Here is a 19,227-nt window from a genome sequence, read left to right as displayed (position 1 = left end):
GCTACTCAGAACTGTTTTCAAGGCTGACATGGAGCTATCAGCATACAAGCCATAAGAAAACGGTCTGAAAACTCCTACTACTAACTATAATATAGCTCCAAACAGAACGGTATTCCCAGCACAAAGAACTTGGAGAAAGCACATGCAAAAGGTAACACCACAGATACTTTACATTAATGGTTCCCAAGGCCTGTCCCCAGCGCCCTGTGAATACGTCCTGCACTCTCCCCTCCTCCACTGCCTGACGATCACCATACGGGGAGGAAAAAAAAGTATGCAGAGACTGACACGGGCAATAGGAACCACCACCACCTTAAGCAAAGAAGGGCCACCATGACCACCGCGGGGGAACGCCCCCCCACCGATGCGACACTGCACTAAGAACCCACGGGACTCGTCATCCACACAGCAGGTCCTCTGAGCCTCGCTGAGGCATCGCCTTCCAGGGAAAACACGTTTCACGCACTCTCTCTTCCAGCCCCGACTCGCCTCGGTACCCAAGGCCTCACCACGGCCTCCAGTTAACCGAGGGCGACTCCCCGCTCCGTGCGCCAGCGCCCGCTCCGTGCGTCCGTCCCAGCCCCGCTGCCCCAGGTCTGGCACTCCCGGCTTAACCGCCGGCTCCCCAGCCCCAGCCCCGCTTTGAAACGGTGCGGAAGGGGAGTCGGGGGGTCGCGAGGGGGGGAAGCCGCTGCCTCAGAGACGACATGGAGCCCGAACGCCAGCGCCCGCAGGCTCCCCGCGGCCATTGGCGGCCCCTCGGCCGCCGCCGCCTGGGAGAAGAAAGCGCCTACCGCTCACTCACAGAAAGTTCTCCATAAAGATCCTGACGATGGAGCCGTCGACGAAGTCGGGGCGCGCCTCAGCGCTCCTCACGGCCCGCTGGCTGCCGCCGGCGGCGCCCACCTGACGGCGGCCTAGGCTCCACTTCTGCGGCACCACCACCGCCATCTTCCCCCCACCGCCCACCCTCAACACGCGGGCCGCAAGGACACACCCCCGGGCCTCGCTCTCATTGGCGGGCAGGACACGGCGGGCCGGTAAGAAGTGCGCTCATTGGCCTGTAGGGCGGGACTAAGACGCCGTGAAGCTTCTCATTGGCCTACAGCGCGCCGCGCTGGTGCCCATTGGCTGGAGGAGAGCCGGACTATGAGGGAGAAACTCTAGGGTTGTGTTGCTTTCGGTTTCAGCCGACGGGGCGGGAGGCTGTGGACCGGGAGGTGAAGGGTCGGGCGCTGCGCGGAGGGGCTGCACCGCGCCCCCGGAGGCCAACCCCCCCCCCCCCCCCCAGTGCTCACCCCTCAGAAGAGGGGCGACCGGCACCGGGGCCCGCCTTTAACGTGCTTTTGGGAGGCCCGTGCCCAGAGCGGCGCGGGAGGCGGTTGGGCAGGCCTCGGGGCTGCGGGCCCCGGCCCCTTCGGCTGTCACCGCCCCGCTGCCGCCCGCGGCCTGTCCCCGGCGGCGGCGGGGCAGCGGGAGGCGCGCGCAGGAGAGCGGGGGTGGCGGCTTTCCCACCAGGTGGCAGCACAGCCGAGCAGTTGGGCGACCAGCGCTTCGGCGGCGGGCACCCTTGCCAAGCGTCCCGCTGCCTTCCTCCATGGGGACAGGCTCGGGCTCCCGGCGGGCGAACTCTTCTTGTTTTCGTATGCCAGCACCTCTCTGGGTTTCCTTACTTTTTTTTTTTTTTTTTAAGAGGGGTGTGGGGGTGGGGGTGTGGGGGTGTGTGTGTGTGTGTGTGTGTGTGTGTGTGTGTGTGTGAAGAATCACAGAATTTCCTAGATTGGAAAAGACCTGTAAGATCATCTAGTCCAATCATTAACCTAACACTGACAAGCCCACCACTAAATCATGTCCCTGAGCACTATATCTACATGACCCTTAAATACCTCCAGGGATGGGGACTCCACCACTGCCCTGGGTAATGGGTTGCAATGCCTGATGACCCTTTCAGTAAAGAAATTCTTCCTAATGTCTAATCTAAACTTCCATTGGCACAACTTGAAGCCATTTCCTCTTGTTCTATCACCTGTTACTTGACAGCACAGGTCAACTCCCACCTCTCTGCAACCTCCTTTCAGATAGTTGTAGAGAGCACAAGTCCTCGTAACTAGCCAAAGCTCTTACAAGGGATGAGGAGGCTGATTAAGACTGCTGAAAGACAGAGATTAGAAACTGCTTGTGCTTAAGTGGAACTAGGTAAAGGAATCAACCCATAACTAGAGCGATTTGTCCTAGAAAGGTTACAAGGAAAACAACATTTTTCCAATATGAACCAGATACCTGGCACATGGAGGATTGCAAGGCCACCTGTACCTAAGTAACTATACCTGTAATACCCTCTAAAGATCGAGACTGCTACAGTAAAGGCATCAGAACAGCATCTTTGGGTATGGACGTAGCAGAATTGGGACAAATGAGGAAAAAGTAATTTAAGGCAGGTTGCTTCTTTGAGGGGAATTTAGGTAGACAAAGGGAGGTACAAGAGCAGTGAAAAGGTTGTTCCAGATACAGGGGAAAATGGGGGAGGAAAAATTAAGATCCATTAAAGAATGAAGAGGACTTCTCCAACAGAATGAGTGCAGATGTCCACAGATAATAATAAAGCTGATCTGCATGTCCAAGCCCACCAGGACATCAGCCAACCTCTTTGGATAGCCCACCGGACTCTCCACCAGGTCCATGTCCAGAAGACTTGGTGTACAAGAATAAAGAAGCATAGAAATGCACCCTAGTGCATGTGGTATGGAGGGCAAAGGATAATAAAATTGAAAGTATGTCATTCATAAGACTTGTGATAATAGCTTTGTAATAGCTGTGTAATGGAATGCAAAATTGTGTCACTGTAAATTAGTCACATCAGCATGTCTGTTAGTTAATTAGAATATTAGTTTGTAATGTCTTACTTAATAAAAGTTGTAGTCTCCTAAATCAGTCCCAAGCTTGAGTTGGACTCATTAAGTAACACTGACTTCCAGCCGAAAGAGAAAGAGGCAGAACCATTTCAACATGTTCCCACTGGAGACTGCTGAAGAGATCTGTTTTTCCCAGAATTTGTCTGGGAGCGTTTTCCAAGATCTGGTGAGTATGGATGCTGTTAAGAGCTGGAAAAAGGAGACGGCAAAGGCCACAAAGTAGGCAGTGTTTGGACCAAGAAGGGCTCTTGAAAGAAGAGAGGGTTTCCTATTTGGACAGAGCTGATGGGATGTTTTTCATGTTCATAAAACTGAAGTTTGCCAGAGTTTTCAGATGTTTTTCAGCCATTCTTTCACTAGCCTGTGAATTTCCTATTCCATAAACTGATACTCAGCAGGCACTAAAGTAACATAAAGCCACCTTTCAGATTCTCCCTCTGTTCTTTAACTCTTGCAGCAGAAATGGGCGGAAAGGTGCTCTTGTTCCCTACTGGAGGAAGAACTTAAGCTTCTTTTTTGCAGTCAGAATGGTGCTTCATACCCTATGGATAAATATTACCCTTAGTGGTATCAGCAAAATCATCATACCAGTGAGGTGTCTAGAGAACGCTCAATGGAGAGCAGAATAGAGTACTTCCGTATTCATGTCAGCCTAAATCTGATTACTTTGATGGAGTGAAGCAGAGTTGTATAAATTGTTAGAGATGGGAATCCAGTAGTTATACTTTGTGCTTCATTTCATTTACAGAAAAGTCCCATCAGAAGTATGGAGAACCACCAAGCCTGATGATTTTAACTTCATTTTCACTTGTTTTCTGTTTAGATAATTTGTTCTGAATGTTGATACCAAAGCATAAGCTTTACAGAACAACTGAAAAACTGTATTGACTTAGAGGAAATAGTCTTTTGTTTCTGGTTGCTTTCATTTTCAGAATAATAGCCATAGTGATGCATTCAAAATCAGCTGCCAACAGGGACTGTAGGTAGCTAGGATAGCCAGTTAAGATGTCAATTCATTTTGGCTCTTCCTCTGTCTCTAGAAAATAATAAACTGCTTCAATCTGTGTGGTCAAATAAACACATTAGTACCAAATGTATTTAATTGAGTAATGTCTTCATTTTTTTGTGTCATCAAAATGAAAATTTACTAAAGATGCAAGGGGCTAGATTGTCACAGGTGCTGTTGATCCTTATAGGCTGTTAGGAAAAAATGTATACTTTGTTCTGAAAGGAGGAAAGGCTGTTCTCACTTTTCAGGGCTCACATCTTGCAGCAACAGCTTGAATGTGGTGGCTGTAAGAATAATTGTTACGGCTCAATACAGCAACTTCCTGCAGCAGATCAGACTGCTTTCTGTCAGCTGTCTTAGGTGATATGACCCACACATTTTATTCTCTTTGCATTCAAAATATTGAATTCAGGGGGTTATATTAGGTTCAGTTGTTTCTTGTTACACTGATAACTATAAAATCTACAGCAGAGCAATAAGATGATTTTCAAAGTTACATTTTATTAGGAAGTTATAATAATTTCAAAACAAAACCCTACACACAAACACATATAATCTTAAAAATTAACAAGTTGTGTGACTTCAGTTTCCTCTTAATATAAATGCAAGGCATCTGTGGTTGCGTAAAGCATAGGTACATTCTATGTGAGTGTAGAAATTGAAAAAATCCCCAAGGCTTGTATGCCAGAAAATACGTGGCTTCAAAGAGTTTCATTTCAAATAGTTCAAAATGTCAGCAGCTTACACTGAATTATACTGGAACAGTAAAAGTGAGTTGGTTATTGGCAAGGACAACAAATATATTTGTTATAGTAAAATAATACAAAACCATAAAAAATTGCCAGCAGAGTGTTAAGAGTTTCCCAGAGAGATTTGTCATCATGAATAATTGCACTTAACATGTTGGCTATTACTAGTAGCTAATACTATTTTCTTTATTATTTCAAAATATTTATAATTTCCTTAACAAAAATCCATTCTGTACCCAACACAAAACATTCACTGAATGCAGATTTAAGATAACACAATATTGGATTTTAATTGTGCACCTTTACTTTCCTCTTTTTACCTATAGACCAGAAAGGTCGGATTTGTTTTTTATTTTCAAAAAGGCATTAAAATGAATGATCTGTGCAAAATGGGAAGCCTTTATATAATAACTGATACCTCATGCAAAAGAGAAAAAATATATAAAAAAACAGTCTAAGAAGCCCTGAGTCAATAATTTCATTGCAAAGGCAAGGAACATGAGTGCTCTGAGTTTTTCCTATACATTGGTGCATATTCAAACCAGTCCAGTATTTCCTTAAAACGTATTTTAAAATAGACAGTTTGTGCAGTTTCTCACATACAAATCTTCTATGTACTTCATTCCTTTCAGCAGACTGTATTTAATACTCAATTTCGTTTAAGCTGTCAGGATAGCCTGATGAGAACTGAATTTCTTCCACTTCTAGAATACAAAGAAGAGGGAAATACTGTAATCATTTCTTTTTTTATCATACATAAGAATGCATAAGACAGAATGTAATTACCATGCTGGATTTAAATGGACTGCCATATGGTTTTTAGAAAGCGTTACAGCATCTTTACTAGTCCAGATTCTGAGTATAGTCTTGTGTATTCTGAGTATGGTCTTGTGTCTTATTAGAAAACAAAAATTCTGCACTAACGCAGCAACATGATACTAAAGTCAGATCCGTTCAGTGATAAATCAAGGGAAGAAGTATCACCTGCCCAATTACAAAAGGCACCATGAATTGCTAGGTATCACCTAAAAGAAATAAAGTATGTTTAAACTTACCCAAACAGGGTCCTGCGTGGAACAGAATATCGTCAATAGCAGTGTCACTTCTCATTGACACACCGCGGATTGCCTCAAAAATAATCTGTAAAGGTAAGAGACAGCTTTTCATGAATCCCCCAGGAGGAAGGACTAAAGACCCATGCAGTTTATTCAAGGATCTAGCATGTCCTGAAAGCCTGCTTCTCAAAAAGAAACTTGTATGCTCCACCAGTGGACTGCTCAGAGAATTTGGGTGTGTGCTATGCTGAAGGAAGCCAATTTGTTGTTACAATTTGTTAAGAAATTGCTGTGTATTATAGACCACTGATAAATTTTCTCTAGTCCTGTGGCACTTCTATTTTGCTTTTCAGCCCAAGTGTGTCTCTGTGTGTTGCCCATATGCAAACAACACTTGAGGGGAAAAAAAGCATTACAATATTATGTTGTGGTCTTACTGATAAGGCTAAACTTGCCTTTCAGTAAAAGGTTTCTTTTTTCCTAATTAATTTCCAAGCTCTTAAGGCAAAGTGATTAAAAAAACCCACACAACATCTTTTGTTAGTGATCAGTGCAGTTTTTGTGCCCAGTGCTGTTTCAGTCAATAGCAATTTCAGCTTCCTCTTTGACAAAAAAAAACGAAGCAGGCTTTGTCTCTGGCAATACTGAAATGATGGCACTGTTGAAACCAAAGGCAGAGCTCTGGCTTTGCATCATCCCTTTCTCTTGGTGCCACCTCAGAAACACCATCCTGCAAGAAGAAGCCATTTTATCACAGCATTGTGGTTATGTGAAATCTAGACAGGGCTTTAGACAGCTGAAGGAAAAGAAATTCCACAAGTGATCTAAATAAAAACTACCACTACTGAAAAGCCATGATAGGAAAACAGCATTTAAATACTTAAAAATACCCCAACTTTGAATTAATGAACTATTTTCACACTTGTAGCCTATTCATGTCTTTAGTAATTCCCTCCCTACCTTCATTTGTAAGAAATTACACATTACTTCAGCTTGTTCAGGTGTCCATTCAATGCTATCTACATTTTAAGATTTTCTTCTTTTGTATACAACCCAAAACTTGGATTCTACCACGTAGTTCAGTTCAATATTCCATTTTTACTGCTTTTTCTTTGTTTTTTTCTTACCTGGTAGTTTCTATCACTTTCATATTCTATCAGTCCCCTTAGCCATGAGATGCTTTGTTCCCCTGTCCTCCGCCACAAAGGAATCTCTTCATCATCACCTTCCTTTTTTAGATAAACACTTAATAATCCAGTCCCGGCTCCATACATGTGATAGAAAAATGTCAAGCACTGTTTTCCAGAGGTTCCTCTTAGTGATCTTGAAACTAGGTATGCTCTCTGCCCATAGACCATGTTGGATGCCTCTATATACATGTAGTATCCTTAAAAAGATATAAAAGCAAATATTAGGACAGTAGAATACATTCTCTCAGCATGTTAATTATGCATAACATGCTCATTATATAAAAAACTTGAAAGTTCTGATAAATATTTTTATGCCGTAGACCGTTACGTTTGTGAACTGTAATATTTGTGAAATTGTAATAATTGTGTAATAATGGTAATGTTTGTGAATGCTAATGTGATAACACTTAAAAATTTGTTTATATCTGATGAAATACATAGCAACAGAAAGGAATACAAAGTAAGAAAAAATCAGCTGTTCTTAAACCAGGAATGCAGTCTGACAGAGGCTGATTAATTGGAATTCAGAGACAGCTGCATGTACATCTGCAGGTACCATTTAGGCAATGGTTGGAGCTGATGCTATTAACAAAGCAAATGAATTGAAATACCTCTTTTAAACCACATATGACATCAATAATATTTTTCTTTCTGTGATCAAGATGTGAAGACACAAGTGAGGAAAACTAGACTCTCTAGAATCCGTGAATGAATGAAAGATTGTCATGAACTCTGATCTGTGGAAAAATCAATCATTAATTGGTGGCAGGCAAATTACGGCCCCCTGCCCTCCCCCCCTCCATCATTCAGTTATTTCCAACTGGAGCAAACTGAGGTCTATCTGAAGGCTGAGGAGCATCCCCACGTCCCATCTGCTGCATATGGCAGCTCTTCTGTGTCTTGAGACGTACACTCTGCCAGCAGGCAGTGAACTCAGGTCTTGCAGCGGCTCTTCATGCTGTCCCACTGCTCCCTTTTTGGGGTGTTGGAGAAAACAAGCTGCCCTTCTGCCACCACAAGTCCTGGTGGTGAGATTGCCCTCAGGGGGAGAGAGGATTCCTAAGGATCAGGGAGGCAGGAGGAAAGCTGAGAGCAGTAAGAGCAGCTGGTGGATACTCGGGGTGTCCCATGATACTCAGAGTCCTGTTATCTACACAAACCCATGCTGAAGACATCCCCTCTAACCCGGGTTGTAGTTTGGTGGTGAGCAGCAGTAGAGAGAAAGGGTGAAAAGGAAGATTATCTGCAGCTGTAGGTCTGTAAAGAAGAGATAATTTCGTACAGTGTGTTGGAGAATTCCCAAGGCTATTTATACCAAAACTAGTGCAAGCCATTGCGAGGATTTTGATGTTCACTAGGCTTAAAAGCTCCTTCAGTTAGAAATCAAAACCTACAGCTCATACTACAGTATAATAAATAACTTGCCTTTAGTTCTAAGGCCTGAATCATATTATAAACTTGTTGGAAAGACTAGATCAGCTCTTGCTTTTGTGAATTCAAATCCTTGTATTTCTCAGCACATCTTGCTGCAAAGAGATGTGTGAAATAAGGGATAAACATTGTTGTCACAAGCCAGGCTTAAAAGAATCTCTTACATCACCACTTCTAAAGTCAAGCTATCAGCCTCAGATCTCAGAATACTTAGTGATCTATATAAACTGAAAATTGGTCTAAAGTCAGTTTCTGCCTTAGAAATCAAGAAAATTGTGCTAACATCCCATTCCTTTTCTTGAGCAAGAAACTGTTTAAGTGTTGATCCTACTGTAAGGAAAAGATTATTGTCGTTGGAAACACAAGAGCTGAGATATAGGGTATTTGAAAGAGGAAGAATAAAATATATTATCTAGGGAATAACCAGGGGGCAAAAAAAGCATCAAACAAACCTGAATGTTGAATTCTTTTACGGAATTGAGTTTGGTTACCTATCAAAACAGCCAGTAAATTTAATGTAATGTCCTTTTAGATTATATTTTGTAGAAAAAGAAGGGTCTGACAGGCAATACAGAGGTGGCCTACAAATGCCTCTCTAAGAGTCTCACCCACATTTCAAAACAAAAATTCTCAAAAGAACTTCAAAAACCATTTGAAAAAATTCTCACTTATTTTAAAGCTGGTGATCACACATCTAGCTGATGCAGAAGAACTGGGCAGCACAGGTACCAAAGACTTACAGACAGTATGTCATGTAATTCACTCTTAATGTCATCTAAGTTTTATATGGAAAAGGGACAAGAATTTCAACATTCCCTTTTGAAAGTCATTCCACAGCACAAAGGTATCATTGGGAAAACATTCTTGATTTCTAGATCGCTTACATTTTCCACTTAGGTAACTTAGCCAATAGATCTGGTCAGAATATGGTCAGATTTTGTAAGTAATGTTTCTTGGTTTTATTTCATGACACATAAGAGACACTTCAAGCTTTAAAACTTATCTCGGAGGGCTATTCATATTTCTACCCAGAATCAGTACTGTTTAGAATTAACAACGGAAGAACGTATTTTCCTGGTGATCTGAAATTTCAAGCCAAAGAGAAACATTCCCATCTGCATTCTGAATTCCACATGTAGGTTTTTGGCCATACAGTCCCACACACCATGAATTTCCACCTCTCTAGTCAATTTCCATACCTTGCTCAGGATGCAGCTATTACTGAAATTTTACCAGGAGATAGGAAAGGGAGATTTTGCTGAATGTGCGCAAAGCCATCTTTTTAGATAAAGAGATCAGAAACAACACAAAACAGTTGTTATTTTATTAACTAGGAGCATTTGTTATTTCGTTAACTAGAAACAAAACAGTTTTCCAGAGTAACTTCAATTGAGCTTGCATAGAGCGAGATTTCATATGCACAGCTGAAATAACTATGCTTGGTAAACTGCTTAACATGATTTACGCTCCATCACAGTTGACTTGACAGAGTAATAATGGCTTTTGGTGAGCCTTTTGAGCAAGCCAACTGCTTTTGTAATCCAGCTAAAATTTTTAACAGACTGGATAGGTGGCTACTGTGAATAAGACAGCTTGTCCACAACTGACTTTATGACTTGTTGAAAGAATGCTAGCTGCTGTGGAGGAGGACAAATCCAAAGGCCTCAAAGGCCTTTATAAAACTATGTAAGCATTTAAAGTTCACAAGCCTTAGGGCAGTTTTATCCATCATATTGTGGAAGTCAGTGGAGTTGTTACTGAGGTCCTCTGCTGCAGGAACGTGAGCACCCAACACAGTGACACAGTTCATCATTTCCAAAAGTCACCAGGTACTGCCCCTGGTGTGGGGGCAATTCTGATGCAGTTTTCTGTCCACCCGCTCCTGCTAATGGGAGCCCCACTTGCCTCAATACTTTAAATTACAGAAGTGAGGTTATGGAGCAGATTTTTCAAGACAAAGGGTCTGTGGGACCTCTTTTATTATCCATATTTTCTTCTAAATTCAAACGGAAAGGTGCCGATGCAAAAGAGCCCCCAACCACTTGTCTGCATTTTAGTTTCCAGGAATATTCATGTAAACTAGGGGTTTGGAAGAAGGCTTTTCTGCAGGGTCTGGAGAGTCACCCTGTCTTTTTTTTTTTTTTTTTTTTCCAAAGGAAAGGACTACTTTAGGACATGAAGACCGAATTACCATCTTGGTTTGCAGATAATTCAGATTAAACATAACATTCTCAAAACCATCCGTGGGTCCCTAAGGAACAGGTTTACTCCACTTGATTGATAACTGTTCTGAACAGAACAGTAAAAACTTTCTCTGTGTTCTAGGTTATCATTTGAAAGTATTTTTGACTAACTACCAATCTCTGTTCTGAAAGTTCAACGTGGAGCTTAACTCACCTACCCCGGTAGTGTGGTCTCCTTTCGGCCCCGTGTAAGACGTGGGAGTTGGACCCCTCCTCCTGTGCCAACTCCCACGACCTCTCTTCTTCTGGGTAAACACACACTCATCTTTTTCAAAAGTACACTCTCCAGGGTTGGGCAGCAATACATCTATAAGGAGAGGACATTGTTTAAAACTGCAAATATATTAGATGGATATATGGAGAGATTACACAAGTAATGTATCGCATTCACTCACCTGCTGAAATCACTTGTAGCTACCTAGCAATACTTACAGCAATACCAGCTTACAAAAGGTAGCTTCAAAAAGATGTATGAAATTTAAGTTCATTTTCTTCACAGCTTTGGGGAAAGCTGTGCCCTGGTCCGGCTCACTAATGTGTACTAGTATTCTTTAAAACATCTCGTACAGTTTATTATCTCATCAGAGCTCTTACTCCACAATGGGCTGTGCCAGTGTAATTTTCTTCACCACTGTGGCACCCCAAGCAGTTTAATGAGCTCCAGCATGTATAACATGCATATTAAATGAGACTTGTCAAAGATTGGAGTTTCTGTGATCTGAAATCAAAAGCCACATTTAGCTCTCTTATGTTCCCTTGGCACCAGATTCTAATACCACATACAAAAGACCACAGAGCTGCAATTACCAGAGTATTTTCATTATTTCAATTCTATGAGATGATGCAGAAGAAAGTTGACAATTCACATCCTCACCAAGAAGCTTCTGTCAGCTTTTCTGCTATAATCTAAATTTGTACTTCAGGAGTAGACATTGAATTGCTTTCACCTTTTGGAATGGAGGAAGCCTTGATACCTCACATACTCTGGGGCATTTTTCAGGAATTTTTTTGCTGCCATCACTGACAAGTCCCCATATGACTATACACCCAAGCATCAGTTCTGCACCTTTGGTTCCCTTTCAAATTACTTAGGAACTACATAAGACAATTATTGGAAACACTGTAGAAAAATGGCATCTTGTTTTATACATGTGACTTCTCTCTGTTCTGTAATGGTTAGCTGCCTGAACACATGAAATCCAATCAAAGGAGGTCATTAAAAAGTTCTTATTACATGGGAATATAAATGGCATGGTTGATCAGGCTCATCGCTATTTCAAAGGCATGGCTTTATTCCGAAGAAGAATGGGATTATAGATTGTGCCTGTCTCGTGAGGGTGGTTTCCAAATTAGGATACAATTGTTGCATTGTCAAACCTCAAAAAGCCCTAGAAGAGGGAGTCTGGGTGAGTTCAGAGAGGTTAGCATGTGCGTGTCAGAGGGTAAAGCCTTGCCCAAAAGCATTCAGTTCCTCCCACTACAGGAGGGAGAGTTGGGCTCATCGTATCTGTCTTCATTAGAGAACTGCAGTTCAGACAAGGGACTGTGTCTTGGCCTTGTACAACTCTACTTCTGGACTAAATAGAATAATTCTGTGTTTTGAAAATAGTGCTTTTGGGTCCATTCCTGGTTTCTTAAAAGCCTTTTGAAAACTACTTTCCCCTCAATTGGACTGTTGGGCTTTTTTTTTAAATGTAATGCTCCAAAAGGAACGCTCACCTATATACAACTGCAAGTCAGTGAAGCTCATTAGGAGTTAGCTGGTACCCCTGTGAACAAAAACTGGTCCTAACTGTATGTATGTTGCTGCAAAAACAGGATTTATGCAATACGTATTGGAAAAAAGAAAAGAAAGGAAACCACAGTGGGATGAAGGCAGCTGTAGGATAGGCTTGGAAAATGAAGGTATGCCATAAACTCTTACTAAAAAGGGTAGCAGCTGTTGGACAACAAATATACATGGTCTTACCAGCAGCCTGGCAGCTCCCCAGGCTCAATGACACATCATCCAGTGCAACAAGTCCACAGTCCCAGAAGCTTTTACACCAGCTCACAAAGACAACCTGCAATACATGAAGGAAGTTTCAGGCATCTAACAAAAGCTGGCACTGTTCAGAGTACAAAATCTTAGATTTTTTCGAATGTGCTAATAATTTTGACATCTACAGAACAGAAATGATGAATCCACTTTGTTTTGGCATGTACTAATACTGCCAATGACTGAAATTTCAAATCCAGTGGGGTTTAGATGTATCTTTTCATTCAATAGAAAGAGTTTTCTCACTTCTATAGGCAAATGATGTATGTCTGTAAGTAGTTTCCATTTTATTAGGACAGTGTGTATTTTTTAGTGTATAAGCAAACATGACTCACTGAGGCCGTTGCAGTTTCTCCTCCCAAAAAAACCCCAACGTGAACAGTGCAAATGTCCTCAGCTATCTTATCCTTAGAACCAGGAGGTTTTATCCATGGAAAAATAAATTTGAAAGAGTAATGCAGAGTGATGGCCAAGAGACATGACCGTGGCAAAAAACCAAAGAACAATAGAGATGAGATGAAGCTACTGCATAAAATGTGATTATTCAGAAATGACACAAGGCCATGATATCATACACCAGGAGGCTGGAAAAGCTAAGCTTCATTCACAGTGTTCATCTGGGTTTGTGAAGATCAAGAATAGTGTCCAAGATATTTTGACTACTCATTAATTCTGCCACAGATTATACAAGTCACTCATGAGATGACAAAATAAAATGTATAGAAACTATAAGATTGCCAGCTGCCCTCCTCCCAAGGCTGACACAGATCTGTTTGAATTACAAATGACACAATGAGGTTTATTTTGTGAAAATACCGCTGGCAGATTTCTTTGCCTAACTACTGCAAACCATCTGTCTGACCACTGGGGTTATGACCATAATTTAAGAGGAGCTTTTCAAAACAATTCCTTTGTGATGAGGTCTGAGCGAATGACTGGAGACGGATGAGTGTCACTTCTAACAGTTTCATATTCTGCAACAACTGTAAACACCTCAGTTACATATTTGAGGTTAAATGCTGACTGACAGTTTCACACACATATAAAAAGGTTGTTAAAAGTCATTCATGCATTATTTAATATGTCCTCTTTTAACAGGCTCGATAACACCTTCAATATGTTCTTCAATTACACTGATTTTGCTAGATTGCTTTGCTTTGTAGTATATATTTACCCATCTCCTTCTAAAACAGCCTGGCACATAACTGTACTTTAACCTTTGAAGCATGTATGGGTTATGCTGCCTTGGATGGAGCAATTTTCAGAACCGTTTTCCGTTCAGTGCTACCAATCCTGGTAACAGTGATTACCTGTCTTGTAAACTGGACATGAGGAGTGCCCCACACAGCACGCACAACTGCTCAGTGTATAGTAGCCTAAAACGGGCCTTTTTTTTTTTTTTTTTTTTTTTCCTGTAGAGCTGCTCTCTATTCTTAAGGTTTAACAGGACAAAAATTGTTTCCTACTTTGTAAGTTCATTCTCACGAAACAGGGGCAATCTATTAAAAAATGGTAGCATCTCCTGGAATAAAGAATACAATAAATACTGACGTTGGGTGGACGTCATTCACCAGACTTTTAATAAATGCATTCTGGTGAACATTTGTAATAAACTAAAGACATATTATAATCCTAAACCCAAGAATCTTCAGAAAACCACACATGAAAGGGTGAGGTCAGTCCTCGTTTGTGAAACAACATTTCCACACTGTGGAATCATGTTGTAAGTGATGTTTTCCTATTGACATCATTGGGAGCAGGATCAAGTTCTTTATTCTTAAATTGCAATAACTTGTTCCATACAAGGTATGTAATTACCCATTGGAGCCTGCAGAAAGCCCTCCATTTCAAAAGCATCGCAACAATAACTCTTGGTCTCTCAAAGGCCATCGAACCCGTAGCCTTTGTACAATCAAAGGACTGATCTGTTTCAGTGACACTTGTAAACTTGTTCAGTTTTGTCATCTGTATGTAGCTTTAGCATTACTAATTCTCCACTTGCTTTTTGTGCTGTTGAGTGACACGCTGCCATGAGCACAGGGGTGGGGTGGGGGAGCTTGTGTTTGGGAATGTGGAGTTTCCAGTATTAGCTATAGCAAACGTACCAAAATTGTCCATTGTCCCCTCAGCTTATTTTGTTGTTATACTCTTGATCTAGTTTTAAGCAATGAAGTAGAACCTATTTTTATTCACAGGTCAAATTTATTCACTCTTCTTTTGTCCTAAATGTCCTTTTTTTTTTTTGTCATAAAGGAACATCTTTGACTATTTGAACTTTAGCTACCAGATTTGTATCAATTTGGATTTACTCAGCTACTCATTTTCAGCCCACATCAGATCCCTGAATCCTTTCTATAGTCACAATAGGACTAATCTCATGATGCTTTACATTTGTTCTTGTTTTGAATGAAAATATTTCCGAGGTTAACTCTTCCAAAAGAAATTTTTATGAGGTTATCTCATGCCTTGGAGAAGAGAATGGAGGGATCTTTGTGCTCAGCTCACACTTTCTTCATAAAACATGACAGACGAACACCATACTAATTGTTTCAAACTAGGTAACAAATCTTCCTGGACTTGCATGCTATCTTGGAGGCTAAATTTAAAACATTATCAAATGCAGGCAGTTGTTGCCTGTGTTACTAAAAAATAGAATGTATTTTCCTCCCATGTCTCTTTTTGTTCCAATAACAGGACACAGCCAGGACATTAGTTTCCTTCCAAATCATTGCCCTGATTGCTGGAAGCTGCTTTGGTTTATTTTCCAGCACTTAATCAATGTTCCTGGTTTGGAGCCTCGAAGTATCAATAATTAGCATTTATCCTGGATTATATCAGTAATGAGCAACGCCAGATGAGAACATCTGGTAGAGGAAGCGGGGTTTCACTTCTCCCATGACATGTTGTTGCATTGTGCTGCAGATACTGAGTGGTATCTCCATCAAGAAGTGTAAGGAAGGACTAAGGGGGAAGCTTGTAAAAGGAGGTTTGGAGGGAGCTGGACTGAGAACAGGAGAAAAACAGAGAGAAGATGCCCCCAGGATTCCTATGGTTCTGTGTATTTTCTTTCCTACTTGTTTATACCCCAAAATATAACTCTTGCTCAATTAGAGAGCCAGACCAGCTAAACAAAAGAAAAACTGTGACAGCAGCCAAATCTGATGACTTAAAAGCAAGCTATGCCTCTGCAGCAAATTAATTTACCTGATTCCATCCTAGTGAATATTCCTGGGTTTAAACTACATACTGTATATCAGTGTAGACACAAAACTCAGTCTGTCACTTAGATACATATTTAGGTTCAATTGCTTAAAGGAGAACGGCAGTTATAGTGGAGTCTGAAGTGGGTTTTTGTGAGAAGCAACTGTTGTAATTTCCATACATTGACACAAAACTCAGTGTTACGAAATCCAAAAATAATTCAAGCACCAGAAACAAAAGTGTGACATGACACAAAAAAGCAGTCAAGATGTTTTCAGAAAACAGGGATCCTGGCTTTTCAGACAGTTACATTAGTACAGAGCCCTATAAGTGTGTAAGCCAGGGACTCATCACTGGCACAGGGAATGGGAGAACCGATCTGATTGACCCAGGGCTGTTCAATACAAATGTTATCCAGATTACTTTTAACTAGTTTAATTAAACCAGACTTTAAATGGCTTGTTTTTCTTTGGCTTAAACAGTCAGAAACTCATTTATCAAGAACACAAGAAAGATATTAAGCCAAAATTAGAACGTCTGCAAGCTTCTGTCATATAAAATAAATGGATTTAAAATGGCATTCGCCAGGCAAGTTCGATTTCTTGCCATGTAAATACAATGAGCTTCTGCGGGAAAAATAATGGATTATGAAAGCTTCTACATAAATAATTGGATAACATTGCTAATAAGTTCATGACATTTGAACAAATATTTTTGAAAACCTTTCCTGTCCAAGGCCAAATGGGTTGCAGAAACAAACAAGGGAAGAGAAACACAAAGCTAATGGAACAACCTTGGGCCACAGGCTGTTAATGCTACTTCTATATTCACTGGATTGCACTGTCTAGTAGAGAATACTGCCTGCACAGAAATATACACAAGACACTGATATCCTCAGCTGTCCCCCAGGGCCCTCCTGGATTTCCACAAATCTGCTATTATAGCTCTATCCTCTTTTCAGTGCAACAGTTTCCTTGGCTCTTTTTATAAGAGGGAAAGGTTCTTGCCTTTAAACTGAGGACTCCTGTCAGATGATGCGGCATCATAGTATCACAATATTAACTACCCAGAACAAAAGTTGAGAAAAAAAAAAGGAAAGGTCAGTTAAGTATTCCACATACCAAAAGCAGGTATGTAATATTTCATGCAACATATCTCCTTGCTTAGCTACTGTGAAGATACAGGCCACATAGGTAACACTTTCTAACCTGAATAATTTTTACAGTCTCCAGCAGGTCGTTTCCACAACTGTGTATCAAACACCACAGAGAGTGGGGTACACATTTTGCATGCACTAATCCTACTATTTACAGACCCTGATGTTCTTATTTTAAATAGACATTTTCAGTGACTGTTCTTTAAGAAATTTCTTGTTTTACAGGTGAGAGAAGGAAGGAGAAACGGCCATACTATAAAACTGCAGCTCATTCCAACCTCTTTAGGTTGCATACCTTACTGTGGGAAGACTGATCAAGGGTTGTGTCAGAACAGCACCAAGCTTTTTTTGACATAAGTGAAGGTTTTTCAGAGGACAAGGAGGAGATGAGGACTAGGATGTCTGCCCTCCTGCATTTGATACCTGATTGGAGAACTGTGTCCTTTATCCTAGTGACCCGGTCACAGGAATCTAGGACTTCATCATATATCCAAGATTGCATTAGTCATTTACCTATGGCTTCGGTGGACAAATGGGAGACACAAATTTCTCAGCGGCAAAGAGAAATGCTAGAGTAATTTAATATTGAGCATTATCACAGTGACGGTGTGAGAACAAAGGTCCAAAGACCCTCGTATCAAGCCCTAGGAAGGCAGAGAAGTGATAATGGTTGTTCAGGGAAAACAGTACAAGAAACAAATCAACCATAAAGCCATTTGTGCCATTATATTGTCTTGAGCCCCCAGAGAGCTGGAGAACTTGCTGAACTGGAGGTCACACCTGTACCACTGTGTTTATGGTCACTGTGAGGTCTTTTTTCCATTAATTTGCCTAATCCCTTTTTAAATGCATGTATACTAGTGGCCTCCACAGCATCCTGCAGCAAAGGATTTCAGTGTTTAGTCATTCCCCAAAAAAGCCCTCCCTTTTGTTTGTTTTAAAACATGTAAATATTGAAGTGCAACACTCAGTCACTTGATTTTGCTTTCTCGCAACTGCAACTAAAATTAGTTACGGAGGATGGGTGAAAACAAACAGATGAACTCAAGAAAAGAGAGTGAGAAAAAAAAAAAACATCAGAGAGGAAGAAAAGTAGACTGAAAGACTGAAAACCCAAGAAATGCTGCCACAACTACTCTGATGGAAGCAGGGTGGACTGTTATCATGCCAGCTGCCTTTCTGAGGATTTTTGTTTTACCTCTGTGGGAGGTATTCAAGAACAAAGTAAGTGCGAAAACTTGCATGAATGGATAAACAACTTATTTCCTTTTGAAAACCTGAGCTTCAGAATGGTGAAATCTAGCAGAAATGAACAGAACTGATGTAAGTAGACCCTACTGCACTTAAAACTTCACTTTAATCTAGGCATTTTACATAAAAGAAATATCTTTCTATGGTGGCATATACACACAAACGCGCACATACAGAGGCACAATTAAAATGCAGATTCTTGCTTCACAGTGCATGTAAGCATCTCCAGGTTACATATGACATATGTGAATTTTTCCTTCAGTTAGCTCTGAAATTTTCCTGCCATGTATTGTCCTGGAAGATCAGTTGCAGTATATTCAATCAGATTAAAAATAATCTACGTATTTCAGACTCAGATTTTTATGCTGCCCTTTAAGAGGTTTATTCAACAAAACATGAAGGGTTTAATTTTTTTTTCTATTTCTTCCTTGTCACATTTATTCCCTGGGCACTACACAGTATAAGAACAATACTGTATGTGTATAGGACCATAGGTACTTACACTAACTAAAAGAGAGAGTGCCTTAAGTACAAATTGACAAATCAGGATTTTAAATTTCTTGCCTTCTTGCTATCATTATATAGCACATCTATTTGCAGTATGTACATATATATATATATATATGTATAAACATTTAAGACTTGCTTAGCTGGATCATACCACCTAACCTTTTCAACATGGTAGTTTCAAAGTGTCATATTAAAGCCTGTTGGCCAGCTTCACGTTTCCTGCTCACAGAACTCAAGCCAACAATCTGTGCCAGACTGCAGTTAGCTAATTCAAAAAGAACTTGCAAAAACCATTACACAAACCAAGGCACGAAAATCTAAGCCTTTTTCTTTTCCTGATGCAAACAAATACATTATCAAATTTAAAACATATCAGATGGATTTTGTATTGTTTTCAAAGCCTTGTGAGTAGTATTCAGAGTAGAAGAAAGACGAAGGACGTAGGTTATCAGGTATTTTAGAACAATTGTTTTCTGGCTGCA

General features: G+C 40.9%; 2 protein-coding genes across 2 annotated transcripts in view; both read right to left on the bottom strand.

Moving 5' to 3' along the window:
• The window catches only part of SMC5 (structural maintenance of chromosomes 5), a gene marked incomplete at its 5' end in the record, with an annotated part of 57,334 nt that extends 56,383 nt beyond the window's left edge, over window positions 1-951 (bottom strand). The window contains one exon of the mRNA XM_082497976.1: window positions 806-951. Within this exon, the coding sequence (XP_082354102.1) occupies window positions 806-951 (146 nt within the window). The remainder of the gene's footprint in view (window positions 1-805) is intronic.
• Window positions 952-4,402: 3,451 nt separating this feature from the next.
• The window catches only part of MAMDC2 (MAM domain containing 2), a 63,992-nt gene continuing 49,167 nt past the window's right edge, over window positions 4,403-19,227 (bottom strand). Inside the window, exons 10-14 of the mRNA XM_082497924.1 lie at window positions 12,559-12,652; window positions 10,744-10,896; window positions 6,853-7,112; window positions 5,726-5,810; window positions 4,403-5,374 (exon numbers count right to left, since the gene is read on the bottom strand). Coding sequence (XP_082354050.1) covers window positions 5,313-5,374; window positions 5,726-5,810; window positions 6,853-7,112; window positions 10,744-10,896; window positions 12,559-12,652 — 654 coding nt within the window. The 3' untranslated portion in view covers window positions 4,403-5,312. The remainder of the gene's footprint in view (window positions 5,375-5,725; window positions 5,811-6,852; window positions 7,113-10,743; window positions 10,897-12,558; window positions 12,653-19,227) is intronic.

This window comes from Vanellus vanellus (genome assembly GCF_965231255.1).
Source record: "Vanellus vanellus genome assembly, chromosome: Z".
In the NCBI taxonomy this organism is placed as follows: Eukaryota; Metazoa; Chordata; class Aves; order Charadriiformes; family Charadriidae; genus Vanellus; species Vanellus vanellus.
This window is presented reverse-complemented; position numbering and strand designations above follow the sequence as displayed.